The 23117-nt window shown below is 37.6% G+C and overlaps 1 protein-coding gene across 1 annotated transcript in view; it reads right to left on the bottom strand.

Annotated features, from left to right (window-relative positions):
* LOC309551115 (putative cation-transporting ATPase 13A4) overlaps positions 1 to 23117 on the bottom strand; it is a 358044-nt gene that overhangs the window by 45898 nt on the left and 289029 nt on the right. Inside the window, exons 18-19 of the mRNA XM_082251561.1 lie at positions 17066 to 17190; positions 15376 to 15539 (exon numbers count right to left, since the gene is read on the bottom strand). Coding sequence (XP_082107687.1) covers positions 15376 to 15539; positions 17066 to 17190 — 289 coding nt within the window. The remainder of the gene's footprint in view (positions 1 to 15375; positions 15540 to 17065; positions 17191 to 23117) is intronic.

Raw genomic sequence — 23117 nt, 5'->3', positions numbered from 1 at the left:
ACAGACTATCCCACAATTTAATTGTTTTTACCCCAAAGGTGTAGATTGAATAGCGGAATATAAAATATTATCAAAAGGTGTATGTATCTCACACGTACAGAACCAGACTAGGCCCAAATTACTATTTTTTGTACCCCCAAAGGCAGGATGAGGAGTAGGAGGAGTTCGGAACAGGCAGGAGGCACACTGAAGCACCCTCAAATCCTCGGCAGTATGAGATGCGCCCCAAAAATTGGAAAGGTGTATCTCACATGTACCGATACAGACTATCCCGCAATTTAATTGTTTTTACCCCAAAGGTGTAGATTAAATAGCGGAATATAAAATATTATCAAAAGGTGTATGTATCTCACATGTACAGAACCAGACTAGGCCCAAATTACTATTTTTTGTACCCCCAAAGGCAGGATGAGGAGTAGGAGGAGTTCGGAACAGGCAGGAGGCACTCTGAAGCACCCTCAAATCCTCGACAGTATGAGATGCGCCCCAAAAATTGGAAAGGTGTATCTCACACGTACCGATACAGACTATCCCGCAATTTAATTGTTTTTACCCCAAAGGTGTAGATTGAATAGCGGAATATAAAATATTATCAAAAGGTGTATGTATCTCACACGTACAGAACAGGCTAGGCCCAAATTACTATTTTTTGTACCCCCAAAGGCAGGATGAGGAGTAGGAGGAGTTCGGAACAGGCAGGAGGCACTCTGAAGCACCCTCAAATCCTCGGCAGTATGAGATGTGCCCCAAAAATTGGAAAGGTGTATCTCACACGTACCGATACAGACTATCCCACAATTTAATTGTTTTTACCCCAAAGGTGTAGATTGAATAGCGGAATATAAAATATTATCAAAAGGTGTATGTATCTCACACGTACAGAACCAGACTAGGCCCAAATTACTATTTTTTGTACCCCCAAAGGCAGGATGAGGAGTAGGAGGAGTTCGGAACAGGCAGGAGGCACACTGAAGCACCCTCAAATCCTCGGCAGTATGAGATGCGCCCCAAAAATTGGAAAGGTGTATCTCACATGTACCGATACAGACTATCCCGCAATTTAATTGTTTTTACCCCAAAGGTGTAGATTAAATAGCGGAATATAAAATATTATCAAAAGGTGTATGTATCTCACATGTACAGAACCAGACTAGGCCCAAATTACTATTTTTTGTACCCCCAAAGGCAGGATGAGGAGTAGGAGGAGTTCGGAACAGGCAGGAGGCACTCTGAAGCACCCTCAAATCCTCGACAGTATGAGATGCGCCCCAAAAATTGGAAAGGTGTATCTCACACGTACCGATACAGACTATCCCGCAATTTAATTGTTTTTACCCCAAAGGTGTAGATCGAATAGCGGAATATAAAATATTATCAAAAGGTGTATGTATCTCACACGTACAGAACAGGCTAGGCCCAAATTACTATTTTTTGTACCCCCAAAGGCAGGATGAGGAGTAGGAGGAGTTCGAAACAGGCAGGAGACACACTGAAGCACCCTCAAATCCTCGGCAGTATGAGATGCGCCCCAAAAATTGGAAAGGTGTATCTCACACGTACCGATACAGACTATCCCACAATTTAATTGTTTTTACCCCATAGGTGTAGATTAAATAGCGGAATATAAAATATTATCAAAAGGTGTATGTATCTCACACGTACAGAACCAGACTAGGCCCAAATTACTATTTTTTGTACCCCCAAAGGCAGGATGAGGAGTAGGAGTTCGAAACAGGCAGGAGGCACACTGAAGCACCCTCAAATCCTCGGCAGTATGAGGAAAGGTGTATCTCACACGTACCGATACAGACTATCCCACAATTTAATTGTTTTTACCCAAAGGTGTAGATTGAATAGCGGAATAGAAAATATGATATAAAATTGGTGATTTATCAATAGCACATGTGAACAGCAGTGTCTTATATCAGTCAGCTCTGCTGCAGGCTATGGAGGGAAAAAAAAAAAAGAAAATTCCCCTTTTAAGTTTGTAATTTTTAACTAGATTAGTACAGACTATGCCACAATTTAATTTTTTTAACCCAAGGGTGTATATTGAATAGTGGAATAGAAAAAAGTGTATAACTTTTGAAATCACTCAATAATAGCACATGTGAACACAGCAGTGTATTATCACAGTCAGCACAGCAGCACTGAAGGAAAAAAACGCTGCACACAAGTGACTGATAAAAAAGACTTTTTTCTCCCTCCTCCTCAGCGGGCAAAAAGATTGTGTTCACACCACCCCACACACAGCAAAATCGATGTGGACCACTTACCCTGCCTATCTCCAGACTCTCCCTAAAAGGATCGATAAGATTGGTCACTGCCGGCACTGCAAACCCCCCCACACAGCAAAATAAATTGTAGAACACTGACCCTGCCTATATCCAGCCTCTCCCTAAAAGGATCGATAAGATCGGTCACTGCCGGCACTGCAAACCCCCCCCCCCACATGGCAAAATCGATTGTAGAACACTGACCCTAAATATCAGCAGCCTCTCCCTAAAATGCCCTAACAACTCGCCCTGCCTAAAGCACTCCGACCTGTCCCTCAATTCTTTTTGGACACAATATGATTTTTGCCTATCTGTCCCTAATCAGCAGCCAGCACGTATGATGTGTGCTCTGTCCCTGAACTACAGCATAATGACGCAGTGGCGCTCCGTCTCGAACTTATAAAGACTTGGTCACATGCTTCAGATGGCCAATCACAGCTACTAATACATTTGCAGGCATGGCTGGGATGGCTTATGGCACACCAGTTAAACGCTTGTTGATTGGCTGTTGAAAGCCCGCCATTAAAAACGCGCCAATACATACAAACCCGGAAATAAATTGACCGAACACGGATTTTTACCCGAACATACAGTAAAGTTTTCGGGTCCGTGTTCGGGTAACAAAAATCCAATTATTCGGTACGAACACGAATAATACAGTCCGTGTTCGCTCAACACTATCTGTCATTGTATTATAAAGTGCTGCATAAACTGTTGGTGCAATATAAATCCTGTATAATAATGGCCTTTGGGGACAAATTCATACAGCAATATCTACACTCTACATGACCCCCCTCAGCACATGTATTTAAAAAGGGTATGTTATCAGAGCAGTTCCCTATTACCAATGGCACAAGACAGGGATGCCCTCTTAACATAGCTAATTTCAAATGATAGAGACAGAAAAAAAATCCAGAAAAAATTCATGATACAAATGTTATAAATTGAGTTGCAGTTCAGTGAGTAAAATAAGTATTTTATCCACGTGCAAAACAGGACTTAGTGCTTGTTGCATAAACCCCTGATGGCAAGCTCAGAGGTAAGATGAGAGGGCGATTGCTAGTTATTTTGTATTTCTTCCATTTGTGAATAATCATTCCAACAGTTATCTCCATCTCACCAAGCTTCTTGCTGATGGTCTTGTAGCCCATTCCAGCCTTGTGCAGGTCGACAATCTTGTCCCTGAGAAAGCTGTTTAGTCTTGCCCATGACAGTGAGGTTTGGATGGAAGAAGGATTCTGTGGACAGGTGTCTTTTATACACATAAAGAGTTGTCATTAGCAGCACCTTCCTTCCTTTGACAGGACTAATCTGTGTACCACATGAGCACATACTGTCTGTGGGAGCCAGAATTATTATTGGTTGATAGGGGATAAAATACTCATTTTACTCCATGAACTGCAACCAAATTTATAACATTTGTATCATGTGCTTTTTATGCATTTCTGGTTAATATTCTGTCCCTATCATTTAAAAAACACCTATGATAAAAATTCTAGACCCTTCATTTCTTTGTAAGTGGGCAAACTTACAAAATCTGCAGGGGATCAAATATTTTTTTTCCCCACTGTATTACCTTTCTTGGTCAGGAAGATTGGAACAAAAAGGTTTACAAAATGCTCATACTACCTAAAACTCATTATTTTTTTAGGACATTGCTCATCAATATCCCATTAGTCTTCTTCTTAACCATACAGTTTATGCTATCTAAGTTTCTCTGGTTTAGGTAAAGCTAAATGCCCTCAAAGTCTCCTAAATAAAACATAAGAAGATAGGAGGGATTGGGGTGCCTGACCTAATTATCATTTAGCAGCCATTCTAGACCAACTTAGACAAACTGCATTCTTGAGATTTCCCTAAATGAGGAAAGGTTTCCGCGCTGATGGAGGAATTTAAGAAAATGACTGCAGCCTACCTCAAAAATATAGCAAGCTATATTTTAGTAAATGTGGGAAAATTGGAGGTAAATGGCGCTGTCAAACATACAAATTAGGGAATATAAATATATCAATGGGTACACTGATGACGTGAAATAAATAAGTAAAAGTGTCGGATCATAGATTAGAACGTGATATAATGAATCATTTATAAAGTGTAAAATGTATATGTAAGACTAAATTATTATATGTTTAAAAAGTTAATAAAGGTCTATCGTGAATAAATAATAAATATTAGTGCAAATATAAGTGATAAAATGGATTCGGTATGTGACAATAAAAAATTATATAAATCTGATCCAATTCTGAAACACATTAATAAAATCAGTACATAAAGTGGTATAGTGCGTAAATACAGTAGCTCGAGTAATTAGATAAATATTAAACAATTAAGGTGCTAATAATCAAGTGCATCAGTGTGCTGGTAAGCCAAAAGATATAAGCAATATGTGAACGATCAATTCACAAACAGTGTCCCAGCAAATTATATACAGTGTCCATAGAAATAACCATAAAAGTAACCATAAAGATTCTGGTGCCACAAATATAAATAAGTCCCAAGATGTAGAGTGAGAAGAGATTATCAGGAGAAGGTGGATTCCAGAGGTTCCAAAAATGGTGGGGGTGCTCAGTAAAGGAATAAGTGCTCCCCTCCTATTGCTCCCGCACTCACCAGATGATGGTACCCCCACAGGGGTAAACAGCGTTTGGGGTGACTCTCAAGGGTCCCTCCGAAGGCTGGTTAATAATCCACTTAATCCCGACCTCTTATAGGTATTCTTCTCCAGGGAAAATTGATAGGTAATGACTCCTCATAAATACTCCGATATAAATGAGAGAGATCCGGATGGAGGAAGAAAACAAGGGGACTCCAAGTATTGTAATACAAAGGTGCTTTATTATACATAAATTACAATACTCACATTTAATATAGAAGAAAAAGTGCATGTATGTCCTAGGGACCGCAACACCCTCGTGTAGCGGTTGTTCCGGGACGCGGTGCGTTCCACCGGCCGGATGTGCGTCTCAGTCAACAGGAAGCGGAACTGACGTGACCACGCTCTACGCGTTTCGTCATCAATGACGTCATCAGGAGCAGCGTATGGTCACGTCAGGTCCGCCTATTGTTATACTTCCTGGTTGCCGGGCAACGACAATAGTAACCTCCATGGCCGCCAATAGGAAAATTTCCCGCAGCGCGTCATGAGTTGCCGGGCAAACACATTCTTAATACTTATAAAGAGACAAACGAACATAAATACGATTGGTTAAAAAGTAGAGCGTCATCTGTTACTAAGTGGAATTGAGATGTTTAACACTAAGGAAAAGACTACGATATGTAAAGGCTGTTATACTTTTAAATAAATAGTGAGAATTGAACGGTGAATAAATCCTATTATTTTAAAGTTAAAAGCTTATATAGAGGAAATTTAAAAACAGCTTTATTAAGTCTGGGACCTCTTAGCAGTAAATTAGTGGATGTTTATATAAATATAATTAGAGTTGGGTCCATAAAAGTGTATATGTGCACTTTATATTACACTAATGGCATATGAAGAGAAATTTTAAAATTATTATTAAAAAGAATTTTAAATTAAAATATATAAAATTAATAAGGAGATTTTTGATTAGAAAGACCATAAATAGTGTGTTTGGAGGTGTTTTTTGAAAGATGCATTTTCATCATATCTATGAAAAAGATGTATTTAAGTATTTACATATAAATGTGGACCATCTACAGAAATTATTGTAATATAGGCCCCCTACATAAATAATATTAATATTTTGAAAATAACTAGTGTACGAGGGGTGATTTTTTATATAATAAATCCCTGTCAGTCTATCAGATTTCCTCAATGTAGGTGTCCACATTCGCATTTCATAACTTTATATTCAGACTAGTGTATAAGATAATAATCATGTTTTAAAAAATGTTTTTAAAAATTAGCATTAAGTATACATGTAAAAGGATCAATATGGAGTAGGTGTTGTCTAAAAATGGATGCTCTATAGATTTGAGGGTAGGTAAAAGGTGCATATATGTATCTTATATGTAAATTGTATCTAGGGAGCAATGAGAACCATGGTTTGGAGGGGTCTCGCTGTGGATTATGTATCTGATATAAAGCAGTTTAGGTCTATATCCAAGTTGAGTCCCCCCGGCTGGAGGGACTCAAGCTGGTAAATCCAGCGTGTTTCATTCTGTGAGATTTTGCGAGTTTTATTTTCTCCCCTCCAGTGTTCCTTAATAGTGTCAATAGCATAAAAAACAAGACCTTTTGAATTTTTATTATGTACGTCACGGAAATGTCTTGATAGGCTATGTTTCGGGAAACCTCTTTTTATGTTCCCTATGTGTTCTCTGATTCGTACTAGCAGAGGCCTAGTAGTTCTACCCACATACTGCAGTTTACACGGACATTCGATCACATAGGTAACGTGTGTGGTCTGGCACGTGATTAAATCTCTTATCTGAAAAGTTCTTCTGTTTACCGTAGATTTAAAGTGTGTAGTCTTTCTTTTTTGTGCAGGATTGTTTTTGCATGCTAGACATTTCCGGCATCGGACAAATCCTTTCAATTCAGGGAATATTCTGACTTGTTTGGGTGGGTCTACCACGTTATGTACAAGTTTGTTTCTTAGGGTAGGTGCTTTTCGGTAAATGAACCTTGGTTTTCTTGGTAAAATCTTCGCTAAAATTTTATCAGATTTTAAAATAGGCCAGTATTTCTTAAAAATCTTCTCCACTGACCTATATTGTTTGTTAAAACCGGTGATAAAAGCACAATTAAAAACATCTTCATTATTCTTGTCCTTTTTTCTTAATAAATTCTCCCTTGGTAAATCTCTGATCTTATTTTTAGTTGCTTCCAATACTGATCTTTTATATCCTTTTTCCTCAAATCTTTTAGTAAGCTTTTCTGCTTGTATCTCGTAATCTTCCAATTCAGTACAATTCCGTCTGATCCTCATGTATTGGCCTTTCGGTATATTCTGGATCCATTTAGGGTGATGACAGCTGGCTGTAGGAATGTATCCATTCTTGTCTGTTGGCTTAAAAAAAGTCTTTGTATGTACATCATCCCTAACTTTAAAAATCTCCAAATCTAAAAACTCAATTCTTTCTGTATTAAAATTTGCAGTAAAATTAATTCCATAAGGGTTGCCATTTAATTGGTGTATAAACATTTCCAAAGTTTCCAGTGGTCCATCCCATACCATAATCAAATCATCGATATAGCGACGGTAGAATAGCAGTTCTGGTGGGTTCTTCTCATATATCATTCTCTCCTCTAACATATTCATGAAGATATTAGCGACACTGGGGGCATATCTTGCCCCCATAGCAATGCCTTTTGTTTGTACGTAGAAAGTTTTGTCGTACCAAAAATAATTTTTTGCCATAGCTAGTTGTAGGCCTTCTAAAATATAATTTATTTGGACATGTTTCAGGTCAGTCTCTTCATGTAGCGCCTTCTTAACACTGTCCAGGCCATCCTTTTGGTCTATACTGGTATATAGTGAGTTTGCATCAATTGTCGCTAGAATACATGACTCCCCAATTTTTACTTGCTGTAAATCTGTTAATAGCTGGGTGCTGTCTTTTAGATAAGATTTTCCTTTGCATACCAAAGGTTGCAGGAATTTATCTAGGTATTCTCCTAGTCTGGAGAAGAGAGATCCAATTCCGCTAATAATAGGTCTTCCTGGGGGTTTTTCTACCCTTTTATGTATCTTTGGGAGATGGTAAATTACTGGAGTTTTTGCTGATTTTGGTAACAAGTACTTGGCTTCCTTCTCAGTAAGTATTCCTAGGTCTTGGCCCTTCTTAATATACGTCTCAAGTTTCTTACGATATTCTTTCCTGGGATTTTTCTTCAACCGTTTATATGTATCTGGAACACTTAAAAGATTTTTCATTTCATCTTCATAATCACGTTTATTTAAAATTACTAAACCTCCACCCTTGTCAGCTGGGCGTATCACAACTTCTTTTTTCTTTTCAATGCTCTCAATGGTTTCCCATATCTTGTTTTCTTTGTTATTACGTATTTTCAGGTTTTTCAAATCATATTCTACCATCTTTTTAAAGGCATGTATACATTCGTTGTTGGGTGTGTTAGGATTAAAAATAGATTTGTTTCTCAATTCCGTATGTTTAAAATGGGTATTTTTAGTAGATTTGGAATGTCCTTTTAAATTAAAAATTTCTTTTTAACCAATCGTATTTATGTTCGTTTGTCTCTTTATAAGTATTAAGCATGTGTTTGCCCGGCAACTCATGACGCGCCGCGGGAAATTTTCCTATTGGCGGCCATGGAGGTTACTATTGTCGTTGCCCGGCAACCAGGAAGTATAACAATAGGCGGACCTGACGTGACCATACGCTGCTCCTGATGACGTCATTGATGACGAAATGCGTAGAGCGTGGTCACATCAGTTCCGCTTCCTGTTGACTGAGACGCACATCCGGCCGGTGGAACGCACTGCGTCCCGGAACAACCGCTACACGAGGGTGTTGCGGTCCCTAGGACATACATGCACTTTTTCTTCTATATTAAATGTGAGTATTGTAATTTATGTATAATAAAGCACCTTTGTATTACAATACTTCACTATTGGAGTCCCCTTGTTTTCTTCCTCCATCCGGATCTCTCTCATTTATATCGGAGTATTTATGAGGAGTCATTACCTATCAATTTTCCCTGGAGAAGAATACACTATAAGAGGTCGGGATTAAGTGGATTATTAACCAGCCTTCGGAGGGACCCTTGAGAGTCACCCCAAACGCTGTTTACCCCTGTGGGGGTACCATCATCTGGTGAGTGCGGGAGCAATAGGAGGGGAGCACTTATTCCTTTACTGAGCACCCCCACCATTTTTGGAACCTCTGGAATCCAGCGACATTTACCTCCAATATTCCCACATTTACTAAAATATAGCTTGCTATATTTTTGAGGTAGGCTGTAGTCATTTTCTTAAATTCCTCCATCAGCGCGGAAACCTTTCCTCATTTAGTTACTGACACCCCTCAAAAGGTGTTTTTTCTGCTGCTATGGAGATTTTCAGTTATATAGGGAATAGAGAAATTAATATTGAAGAAGTATTCAACCAAGAGAGGGCCACCACCAATCATGATCTTAATAGTCTATTTAGACAACTTAGACATGACCTTGAAAAACAATTAAGAGCATGGTGGGATATTTCCACGTTAGAGATGTACATTAAAGAAAAAATGACCCCACGTAAACTAAGATGGGAACTACATCCTAATGATGGCATAACTGATCAAGGACTCATGGAAGACTGGTTCAAACTGTTCAATAGATGCGAATCAGAACTACTTAGACAAATTATCGGGAGGAGAAAGCACAAACTGAAGGAGGTTGAAACCAATATCACTCGTTTAAAAACACTCCTTACCCCTTTCTCAACTACCAATGAGTATAAAGAAAAAGAAAGAGAATTATCCCTAGTCATTTCTAAATATGACAAGGATTTACAATTAAAGAAACAAAAGAAATTTAATAGGGATATTCTTGATTACAAAAATGATAAAGTATACAAATGGCAGGATTCCATAAGAGATGAAGCTATGGAAATACCAGAACCCAATACTCCAATACATACATCAAGAGAGACCACACCGGACGAAGATGAACAAGAGGAAGAACCGGAAACTCCTACCCCTAGTTTAGCTAGGAATTTCTCATTCAGACCCACAAGAGAAAATATACATATGGAAGAAGAGACACCAAGGAGAACGGACACCTATGAGCTCCCTCCAAGAAGTCCCCGTAACATCAGACCTAGAAGACCACCACCTCCAAGATACGAATCCCCCAGATATCCAATCAATACCTCAAATCGTTTTTCTCCTTTAATGGATAATAGGAGGGCCTATCCCCCACGAGAATTTAGAAGGAATGACAGGTTTCAAGACCATAGGAACAACAGTTTTTTTCAGGGGATGAACCGAGGGAGACCCCCCAGACAAGTAAGATGGTTCAACCCCCCGAGAGGGGGAGGATGGGGAGGACCCCCAAGACCAAGGAATTTCCCAAGACCCACAGATTACGATCAGAATACCACCTATCAGAGGAACTGGAGGAACCCCTATGAGGCCATACACATGGAACAACCAATGGGACGAAGGAAACGGAGGAGAGGTAAACGGGGCCGGAGGAAGAAAAAGAAGGAGAGAGTTTTAAACACTGGAATTTTTAACCTAAGTGGAATTGATTTTACATCGGAAGAACTAGCGATTTTAGATTTAGGATTGAAGTATGCCCCCAATAAAAATCTAGATAAGTTTGAGGCATATATAGACCTTCAAAAGTTTTTAAGGAAATTGAACGTAAAGAAATTTTTTAATTTAAAAGGACATTCCAAATCTACTAAAAATACCCATTTTAAACATACGGAATTGAGAAACAAATCTATTTTTAATCCTAACACACCCAACAACGAATGTATACATGCCTTTAAAAAGATGGTAGAATATGATTTGAAAAACCTGAAAATACGTAATAACAAAGAAAACAAGATATGGGAAACCATTGAGAGCATTGAAAAGAAAAAAGAAGTTGTGATACGCCCAGCTGACAAGGGTGGAGGTTTAGTAATTTTAAATAAACGTGATTATGAAGATGAAATGAAAAATCTTTTAAGTGTTCCAGATACATATAAACGGTTGAAGAAAAATCCCAGGAAAGAATATCGTAAGAAACTTGAGACGTATATTAAGAAGGGCCAAGACCTAGGAATACTTACTGAGAAGGAAGCCAAGTACTTGTTACCAAAATCAGCAAAAACTCCAGTAATTTACCATCTCCCAAAGATACATAAAAGGGTAGAAAAACCCCCAGGAAGACCTATTATTAGCGGAATTGGATCTCTCTTCTCCAGACTAGGAGAAAACCTAGATAAATTCCTGCAACCTTTGGTATGCAAAGGAAAATCTTATCTAAAAGACAGCACCCAGCTATTAACAGATTTACAGCAAGTAAAAATTGGGGAGTCATGTATTCTAGCGACAATTGATGCAAACTCACTATATACCAGCATAGACCAAAAGGATGGCCTGGACAGTGTTAAGAAGGCGCTACATGAAGAGACTGACCTGAAACATGTCCAAATAAATTATATTTTAGAAGGCCTACAACTAGCTATGGCAAAAAATTATTTTTGGTACGACAAAACTTTCTACGTACAAACAAAAGGCATTGCTATGGGGGCAAGATATGCCCCCAGTGTCGCTAATATCTTCATGAATATGTTAGAGGAGAGAATGATATATGAGAAGAACCCACCAGAACTGCTATTCTACCGTCGCTATATCGATGATTTGATTATGGTATGGGATGGACCACTGGAAACTTTGGAAATGTTTATACACCAATTAAATGGCAACCCTTATGGAATTAATTTTACTGCAAATTTTAATACAGAAAGAATTGAGTTTTTAGATTTGGAGATTTTTAAAGTTAGGGATGATGTACATACAAAGACTTTTTTTAAGCCAACAGACAAGAATGGATACATTCCTACAGCCAGCTGTCATCACCCTAAATGGATCCAGAATATACCGAAAGGCCAATACATGAGGATCAGACGGAATTGTACTGAATTGGAAGATTACGAGATACAAGCAGAAAAGCTTACTAAAAGATTTGAGGAAAAAGGATATAAAAGATCAGTATTGGAAGCAACTAAAAATAAGATCAGAGATTTACCAAGGGAGAATTTATTAAGAAAAAAGGACAAGAATAATGAAGATGTTTTTAATTGTGCTTTTATCACCGGTTTTAACAAACAATATAGGTCAGTGGAGAAGATTTTTAAGAAATACTGGCCTATTTTAAAATCTGATAAAATTTTAGCGAAGATTTTACCAAGAAAACCAAGGTTCATTTACCGAAAAGCACCTACCCTAAGAAACAAACTTGTACATAACGTGGTAGACCCACCCAAACAAGTCAGAATATTCCCTGAATTGAAAGGATTTGTCCGATGCCGGAAATGTCTAGCATGCAAAAACAATCCTGCACAAAAAAGAAAGACTACACACTTTAAATCTACGGTAAACAGAAGAACTTTTCAGATAAGAGATGTAATCACGTGCCAGACCACACACGTTACCTATGTGATCGAATGTCCGTGTAAACTGCAGTATGTGGGTAGAACTACTAGGCCTCTGCTAGTACGAATCAGAGAACACATAGGGAACATAAAAAGAGGTTTCCCGAAACATAGCCTATCAAGACATTTCCGTGACGTACATAATAAAAATCCAAAAGGTCTTGTTTTTTATGCTATTGACACTATTAAGGAACACTGGAGGGGAGAAAATAAAACTCGCAAAATCTCACAGAATGAAACACGCTGGATTTACCAGCTTGAGTCCCTAGGATTTATTCACCGTTCAATTCTCACTATTTATTTAAAAGTATAACAGCCTTTACATATCGTAGTCTTTTCCTTAGTGTTAAACATCTCAATTCCACTTAGTAACAGATGACGCTCTACTTTTTAACCAATCGTATTTATGTTCGTTTGTCTCTTTATAAGTATTAAGCATGTGTTTGCCCGGCAACTCATGACGCGCCGCGGGAAATTTTCCTATTGGCGGCCATGGAGGTTACTATTGTCGTTGCCCGGCAACCAGGAAGTATAACAATAGGCGGACCTGACGTGACCATACGCTGCTCCTGATGACGTCATTGATGACGAAACGCGTAGAGCGTGGTCACGTCAGTTCCGCTTCCTGTTGACTGAGACGCACATCCGGCCAGTGGAACGCACCGCATACCTGAACAACCGCTACACGAGGGTGTTGCGGTCCCTAGGACATACATGCACTTTTTCTTCTATATTAAATGTGAGTATTGCAATTTATGTATAATAAAGCACCTTTGTATTACAATACTTCACTATTGGAGTCCCCTTGTTCTCTTCCTCCATCCGGATCTCTCTCATTTATATCGGAGTATTTATGAGGAGTCATTACCTATCAATTTTCCCTGGAGAAGAATACACTATAAGAGGTCGGGATTAAGTGGATTATTAACCAGCCTTCGGAGGGACCCTTGAGAGTCACCCCAAATGCTGTTTACCCCTGTGGGGGTACCATCATCTGGTGAGTGCGGGAGCAATAGGAGGGGAGCACTTATTCCTTTACTGAGCACCCCCACCATTTTTGGAACCTCTGGAATCCACCTTCTCCTGATAATCTCTTCTCACTCTACATCTTGGGACTTATTTATATTTGTGGCACCAGAATCTTTATGGTTACTTTTATGGTTATTTCTATGGACACTGTATATAATTTGCTGGGACACTGTTTATGAATTGATCGTTCACATATTGCTTATATCTTTTGGCTTACCAGCACACTGATGCACTTGATTATTAGCACCTTAATTGTTTAATATTTATCTAATTACTCGAGCTACTGTATTTATGCACTATACCACTTTATGTACTGATTTTATTAATGTGTTTCAGAATTGGATCAGATTTATATAATTTTTTATTGTCACATACCGAATCCATTTTATCACTTATATTTGCACTAATATTTATTATTTATTCACGATAGACCTTTATTAACTTTTTAAACATATAATAATTTAGTCTTACATATACATTTTACACTTTATAAATGATTCATTATATCACGTTCTAATCTATGATCCGACACTTTTACTTATTTATTTCACGTCATCAGTGTACCCATTGACATATTTATATTCCCTAATTTGTATGTTTGACAGCGCCATTTACCTCCAATTTTCCCACACTTGAGATTTCCCTGCCATATCAGCCACCTTACAGGTGTGGGAACATTATAAAGTACAAGGAGATAAAGCAGCAAATAATTCCTCTATCCCCTTACTGCTTGATTCACTTTATTTTCTCATATCAGATCTACATTTAAAATCTTGGAAATTGAACGGCATGTCTAATATAGCAGACATTGTAAATAATGGGCAATTTTCCCTTTAAAGATCTGTGTAATCGCAACTCTTTGCCAGATAGAGAATGTTTGACCTATGCACCATGCTTACAGGGAATAAAGATATAATACTTATCCATACCAGAGGCTGTGTGGTCTTTTTTGGACCGCTGTCTCACCAACCAAAAAAGGCATAGCACTATTTTATAACTCATTACAAGCTAAGCTAACATTGTATAAATCTAAACAACAAAACCAATGGGATTCTGAACTAAACCTCTCTTTTACAGACAGTGGACAAAAGCTATCACCTATAACACATGGCACAATAAATGTTCAAATTTTAGAGAATTAGCTAAAAAAATGTCACCTTTGAAGGTACACTACTCCATACACAATAGCTAGATTTCCCAAAGGAATATCAAATGCATGCTGGAGAAACTGTGGGCAGGTGGGCACCTTAGCGCACATGTTTTGTTATTGTCTAACCATTCAAGCTAAACCTATAGCTAGACTAGTTCCTGAATAAACTCAAAGTAGAACAGGCTTTACTCAGTATTAATTTAGACTCATATCCAGCTTTCCCCAGAATGGTGGCTATTCACATACTTTTTACAGCGCGTCTACTAATAGTACAGAAATGAGAATGAACTTCAGCCCCCAATGTGGGAGAAGTGTTGCAGTTGGTTGAGGAAATACATGAATACAAACAACTGGTGGCTTACAAAGAGGGTAGTCAGATTACATTTCATGCAAACTGGTCCATCTGGGAAACGTTCCTTTCTAAACGCTAATATACATAAAAAAAAATCCAAACATACTGCCATTGGTCTTATAGGTCTATTGAAAACCTTGAAGATGTTCCATGTTAAATTCAAATACAAGTATTATTTTATTTTTCTTGATATTCTACAACAGTCGTTTTCTGTTTCTCTTCTTTAAAGCTGCAAGTCTTGTTTTTATGATGCTTTAAACGGAACAACGTTTTAAATGTCGGTGTTTTCATCCAATGATTTTGGTAACGCCATCCTGAATGTAATTATTATTTTTTTTTTTTTTTTACCATTTCAGTAAGGTTAATGATCTATATTCTTATATTAGTTATGTTGCTATTCACCTTTTTTATTCAATGTTGTTACTGTTAATGTACTTTATTTTGAACATCTCAATAAAAAGTTACATGAAAAAAAAGCACATAACATACTTTTGATTTTGATGGGTTGTCACCAACTTGTTCCTCAGCCATGGATTTCCAGGTAAGGGATGCAGGTAAATCTTTTTCAGGTTCACAGGCTTCTAGCAGGATGATGTTGTCAGGTATCATCCCAGAATTTTTCCCAACTGTCACAGCTGTCTGAAGGTTATCACCTGTTTAAGAAAAAAATATATATGTGTGTGTGTGTGTGTGTGTGTGTGTGTGTGTGTGTAAAACAAAACAACACCACCGGGGGGATATTTTTTGTATCTTTGTTTGCATTAATGGCATACACTTATCACTTTGCTTTTATTTATTCTTAAAAGTTCAGTTTTACACTAAGCAGTTCAAGTTTTTTTTTTCAATTATTTGTTTAACATTTCATAAATTGTACGTTATTATTTATACTATTCTGGAAACAATTTTAGGGGTCTTATTATCCTTAAGATGTATAGGTTAGTTATTTGGGTATGATTTACAACAATGACTAATGCTGAAGGCTAAATAATTAGGAAAAAAATGTTAAAAAATAGATTAAAAAAAAACAGTATCATTGCTAAGTCTCTTTGTATATTATGTTATTTCTGAACCAGATCTCAAGAAAATTTCACATTTATTTTCCTGAGAGCTATGTTCTTCTAAATGCTATTAGAAAAGAGAATAGACAATAGCACGCTTGATAATCATTGAAAAGCACATACTTAAAGCAAATCAGTAGGTCAAAAACATTTGTGGGTTTGTTGGAGCAAAAATGTAGAATATGTATTATATGTATAAATTAATTATTGGTTCCCCTGTTCCAGGCAGCAGTGCATGAAATTGTGTACACGTTTGCATTAGCAAATGTCCATTGTGATACCCCCCCCACACAATCTATATGTTTTTATAGTCACCTTAAAGGATGTCAGTATGTACTTCATAATGTTTTGTATCTACAACCCCCTTCCCTCAGAAAAAAAGCCATCAACTTGACTGGCATTTCCATGATCATGCTTGCATCAAACTGTACTAACTTAATTTTCTCATCTCTACAAATGTAATTTCATGATAATTGAAACAGAAAAAAATAAATTTTTCACACATAAACTATCAATCTTGCAATATGGTTACAAGCACATCCTTTAAAGCGGTATTAAAACCAAAAGAAAACATTTATTATATTGCAGCTTACCAATTCTGGTAAATGTGATGTGATGGCTGCATTGGTTTTTGTTCTTTAGGCTCTCTTTAATTTTCACCTGTGATCTGGCCAGGAAGTCTGTTGATTTTCAAGCAACACTGGCAGGGGTGCTGAAAATGGTCAGTTTTAATTTTTTTTATTTATTTAAAATCTAAATCCCAAAAGAAACAAAATTGTTGTTGCTTACAAAATGTGAGCTGGAGTTTGGCTTTAATTTGTTTGTGTATCAAAACGTGCTAGTACATCTAAAACTCCACTCCCCCATAAAATGCTGCTCTCCAAAGGTGTCCCTGTCCTCGTTCATCCAGAGTAAAGGCACTCTAATACATAAAGTGTGTAACTGGCTACGTTGTTGGCTAAATAGAGGGAAGAAAGCCTAAAAAAGAAAACTAAAATAATAAGCATCTATTGATTGGTAAGCTGCAATATATTATGTTTTGGGTCTAATACCACTTTAAGCATATTTTAGCATAATTAGATACCTTTTAAATCTTGTAAATGTGTGTAAAAAACACATACCTGTAACCATAACTGTTCTTATGTTGGCTTCAATTAGTTCCTTTATTATAGAACTTGTCTCTGGTTTTAGACGATTTTCGAGAATCAGTAACCCAAGAAATATAAGGTTGCACTCTACCACTTCCCTTTGAAAAAAAATTTTAAATAGAAGTTTTAACTGAAGTTTTTTAAAGTGAGAATATACAATCATGCTTGCAAGACAAAAAATGTTGGACTTAAATATTTTAGATGAAGAACGCTATCTATATAGAAAGCTTTAAAGGAAAAAACTGTTTGCTATAAAATAGTTCTGATATACAGTATCCACTTCAGCTCCAGAAGAACTATCCCTTCATTAACAGGCCATTTTTTTGCTATTTCGTACTGTGAGATATATATATATATATATATATATATATATATATATATATATACATACATACATACATACATACATCACACACACACACACACAGTGCTCAGCATTAATTAGTACATCCCTTTTGAAAAGTAAGATTTTAATCAATATCAACATGAATGCAAAAACTATTTCAGAAACTTTGACATTTTATAGAACATTTGTTTAACTCATTACATGAAAGTAAGATTAATAATATAACTTAGGTTACACAAACTTCAGTTATAATCAGATTAGTTGATGCAAAAATGGAATACACCCCACAACAAAAACTACTACATTTAGTATTTTGCATGACCTCCATAATTTGTAAGGACAGCACAAAGTCTTCTAGGCATGAAATGAACAAGTTGGCAACAGATTGCAACATCTATCTTTTTCCATTCTTCAAGAACAACCTCTTCTAGAGCCCGGATGCTGGATGGAGAGTGATTCTCAACTTGTCTCTTCAGAATTCCCCCCAAAGGTGTTTGATTGGGTTCAGATCAAGTGGCATACTCGACCACTTGATCACTTTCACCGTGTTCTTCTTCAGAAATGCAACAGTGACCTTAGTCTGTTTTAGATCATTTTCTTGTTGGAAAACTACATTACAACCAAGGACACGGAGTAATGGTTGCATGTTCTTTCTATATATTAATATTCAATATAATTCATATGAATTCATGATACCATCAATGAAATGCAGCTCCCCGGCACTAGCAGCACTTATGCAGCCCCACAGAAGGTCACTGTAGGCATCATGCATTTTTCTTTGTACTCATCATCTTTCCATACAGCAGGGGTGTCAAACTCAATTTAATCAAAGGGCCACAGTATGATTGCCCTCAAAGTGCCAGTTGTATCTGGGGTGCACTACAGAGTGCAGAGTTCAGGAGTGGATTAGGTACAGAGTGTAGGGTTTAGGGGTGCACAATGCATAGTGTGCAACCCAACCCCCCCAAAGCCTTCTTGCATCTCTCTCTCCTATTTGGCCTGGCTCTGCTACCTACCTGTGTAGGTGGCTCTGCCTCACCTTGCAAAGAGGTCATTCTCTCTCTCAGATTCTGGAGATCTGTCCCTGCTGTTATTGTGTGCAGGGATCTGTTACTTCCAGGAGCCGCTGTGTTTGCAAGTGACAGAGGGAGTGGAGGGCCAGAGCTGGAGGTGGTGGAATGGAGTTTCACCATGTTCTGGCTTCAGAACTGGGTGCGAGGGCCACTTGACAAGGCCTGGAGGGCCAGATTCGGCCCGTGGGCCTTGTGTTTGACATGTGTGCCATACAGTTTTGAAGCCATCAGTTCCAAAACATTTATCTTGGTCTCATCACTTCAGAGTACAGAGTCCCAGTAGTCTTCTTTTTCAGAATAGGCCCTGGCAATTCCTAGGCAGGCTTTTTTGTGCATGGGCTTTAGGAGAGGCTTCCTTCGTGGAGGACACCCATGCATGCCACTCCTCTGCAGTGTAAGCCATATTGTGTCACGGGAAACAATCACCCCAGTTTGGCTTTCTACTTCTTTAACTAACTGCAGTGAACTTGCATGATGATTTTCTTCAACCCTTCTCATAAGAAGACACTTCTGTCGAGGTGTTAACTACCATGGATGGCCTGGACGTCTCTGTGAGATGGTTGCAGTACCATCTATGTTAAATTTTTGTATCAGTTTTGCTACAGAATTCTGACTAATAAGTAAATCTTTGCTGACCTTCTTGTAGCCTTCACCTTCCTTGTGTAAAGCACTTATTTTTTTTCTCAGGCCTTGTGCCATTTCTATTCCATTTGGTGCCATTACTGACAGAATGAAATGGGAAGGGGTTTTCTTTTTTAACCACTTGCCGACTGCTCACATGGAGCGTACTGCGGCAAAGTGGCTTGATTCTGTCAAGCGATGTAGACCCACGTCGCTGGACTCCTCCACTTGTGGGCGGCGCGTGTGCACCGCCGTAGGCTCGCTCCCATGGCGGTTCCCCATCCGGGGAGGACATTGTGTTTACAAACAGAAGCTCATCATGGGCATTCAATATATCTGACTCTAGGAGTTGTGATTACCACAATAGGTTCCTTGCTATAGAACGATGAACATACTTGATGCATGATACTGAACATAAAGTGACTACCCTCACTTTTATGTGAATGTCTACCTACCAATATATGAGCTTTCTGTAAACGCACAATAGTCCTCCTCGTTAAGTATCAAGGAATTTGAGATGCATGTCTCATTATACAATGTACAGATAAATTAAATGATATGCTCCAGATGAAGCTTTTCGTAGCAAAGCGAAACATGTTGAGCAAAACGCAAAGTATTGTATGGTGAAAACAAGTCACGATTTCAGTTGACCCTGTTGACCAGCACCTTGACTTTCCGGGTATCCTTCGGCAGGAACCTCCTGAAGCGAAGTATACTGTTTTTGATCATTGTTCAATTGTAATTTTTCTGTACACCTAATTGTATGTAAACTAAGGTCCACCATTTCATGAACTAATGTATCTTACAATGTAGACCATTCACGAGTCTTATCTTCAACACAAATTTATCTGCCTGTAATACTTTATGATTTTAATTGATATCTCCAATAAAAAGTGATTTTATATAATCAGTGTGCCCGAAATCCTTGTTTCCCAATCCTTCCATTTCCACAGCGGGAGTCGGGCCAGGGGAGGAGAGGCGGTGATCACCCTCGCTCTTCCCCGATCATCGGGGATCGAGTGAGGAAATCCGCCCGCTTGTGTAAACAAAGCGGGCGGATCTCCTATATGACAGGCAGGGACAGATTACAGGATTCAGCAAAGCTGAACCTGTGATCTGTGCCTGTGTCACACAGTCCCCTCCCCCCAAACCCGTCAGTAAGCACCAGGCATACATTTAACCCCTTTTCATATAAAAAATTTGAAAAATATTGTTATTTTATCAAAAGTGTCGCTCTTTTTTTGTTTATAGCGCAAAAAGTAAAAATCGCACAGGTGATCAAATACCACCAAAAGAATGCTCTATTTGTGGGGGAAAAAGAACATAAATTTAATTTGGGTACAGCGTCGCACGTCCATGCAATTTTTTGTTAAAATAACGCAGTGCCGAATCGCAAAATATATCCTGGTCAGGAATGGGGTAAAATCTTCTGATCTTAAAGCGGTTAAAAATACGCTCATTGAGGATTTTTTTGTCAAAGACATGTAGCTAAATACATTTTGGCCTAAATATATGACAGAAATTGAATATATTGGATATTTTTTAACTGTCAAAGAAGAAAAATATTGTTCTTTTTTCAAAATTGTCGCTCTTTTTTTATTAATATCGCAAAAAATGAAAAGCGCAGAGGTGATCAAATACCACCAAAAGAAAGCTCTGTTTGTGGGAAAAAAAGGACGTAAATTTCCTTTGGGTACGGCGTTGCAAGACCGCACAATTGTCAGTTAAATTTGCACAGTGCCAAGTTGCAAAAAGTGGCAGGAAAATCCTCCGGTCCTAAAGTGGTTAAAGAACACATTTTTATAATAAACTGTCTGCTGGACACCTGTTTAATGAGTAATTAGACTTATCTGTAGTTGAATTCTTGTTAATTAGAATTTTGTTGTCTAAAATTTAGCTTTTCTCCTAAGACTTTAATTGGGGTGTATTCATTTGTTAGGAAAAATACTTTTTTGTGTTTGCAAATTAACAATTCTTGGTTGTAATCAATGGCCCGCATTTGTGGGAGTATCCTGTAGTATAGTGTCCCATAAAAAAGGTTTTCTGACAAATCTGTTGGGTTGTACATATTTATGATTATTTTATATATATATATATATATATATATATATATATATATATAAACATACACATTATATATCTTATATATCTATTTGTTTTTACAGGCAAAATCTGGGATAAAGAGATACCCACATTTCTTAGGGAAGTTAACCTATGTAGGACCACTAGTGAGTACACATCGAAATGTTGAAAAGGTTCAGAAGTCTGGCTTACATAGTTAACAATGTGTCTTGGGTATCCTGTTTTCCCTCTTCACCCATTCCAATTTTTCAAAAAGATGGCAATGAAGGTTTGTTCAAATTCTACAAATTAACTAACACTCAAGTTATTGGTAGGTAAATTGTTTATGTACAGAATGCCCCCCAGATTTTTAATTTCCTGCATGTGAATGCCGATCACATCTTTTTTTTAGAGGTCTGCACAGCTATGGCTATGTTAAATTAATGTTTTAGAGATTCTTCCTAAAGCTCTTCATAGCAAAAGTAATGCAGTTAATGGTTCTTTTCATACTAAAACATTGTGCTTGCTTAGGTGTTGACAATGAAAGAAGACTCTCATTTCTGTAGTTAATGTGAAAAATAACATACTTTGGCAAACCTATGTCTTCAGAACCGAGAAATAAATTTGGTAAAATTCTTGCAATATATGTAGTTCACCTGCAGGGATGGTGTTGAGGAATGTATAATAATTTACTGTTTAGTAAAATACAATAATCAGAAAGAAATTGAGGGATTGATTTCTATACTAAAATAGTGCAAATTAGAAATGAGCACAATGATTTTTAGCAAAATTGATTTTGGTACAATATTATTGATGTCGTTAAATGTTATCACGTAGATTAATTTAGTGAAGTTTACTTGAAAAATGTTACCAGTAAGGCACCTTTTCCATGTTACTTTGCAAAGTGTTCTTTGTGCTTTTGTATTTGTGTTTTTTTCCCTATTTATTTAAAAATTGAAAGCATCAGTTCACAAATACTATTTGCATACTTTCCCTTTATCTTTTTTTATTTAACTGAGAATATGTCTTTAACAACTTCTGGACAGGAAGATTTTTACCCTTAATGACCGGGACATTTTTTGTGATTCAGCACTGCGATGTACCCAAATAAAATTGATGTCCTTTTTTCCCACAAATAGAGCTTTCTTTTGGTGCTATTTGATCCCCTCTGTGATTTTTATTTTTTGTGCTATAAACAAAACCGTAACAATTCTGAAAAAAAAAAAAAAAATATTTATACTTTCTGCTATATAACATTCCCAATTAAAAAAAAATGTAAAAATCAAATTTTTTCTTCATTTTAGGCCAATATGTATTCTGCTACATATTTTTGGTAAAAGAAAATCCCAATAAGAGTATATTAATTGCTTTGCGCAAAAGTTATCACGTCTACAAACTAGGGGAAAGATTTATGTATTTTTTATTTATTTATTTATTTTTACTAGTAATGGCAGTGATCAGCAATTTTTAGCGGGACTGCAACATTGTGGTGGACAGATGAGACCCCTAACTGACATTTTTGAAACTTTTGGGGGGACCAGTGATATTACTACAGTAATCAGTGCTAAAAATATGCACAGTTACTGTACTAGTGACACTGGCAGGGAACGGGTTAACACCAGGGGTGAGCAAAGGGTTAAATGTGTCCCTAGGGGGTGCTTTATAACTGTGTGGGGGATGTACTTATGAAATAGACACAGGGACCTGTGTTCCTAAATAGGATGAACACAGGAGCCCTGTGTTCATTGCTGACAGAACAGTGGTCTGGCATGTTTACAATGGCAGACCGCTGTTCTGTCTCCATGGGTAGCGATGTGCGATGTGCTGGCAATCGCAGGTGGCCAGACCTGCAGATCAGCTTTCCCTGTGGTGAATGGGTGTGTGCACATGCCTCCAGCAGCAGGAGCGTGACCCTGCTCACGGC

Source organism: Pelophylax lessonae (genome assembly GCF_965119305.1).
Source record: "Pelophylax lessonae genome assembly, chromosome: 3".
NCBI classification, from domain to species: Eukaryota; Metazoa; Chordata; class Amphibia; order Anura; family Ranidae; genus Pelophylax; species Pelophylax lessonae.
This window is presented reverse-complemented; position numbering and strand designations above follow the sequence as displayed.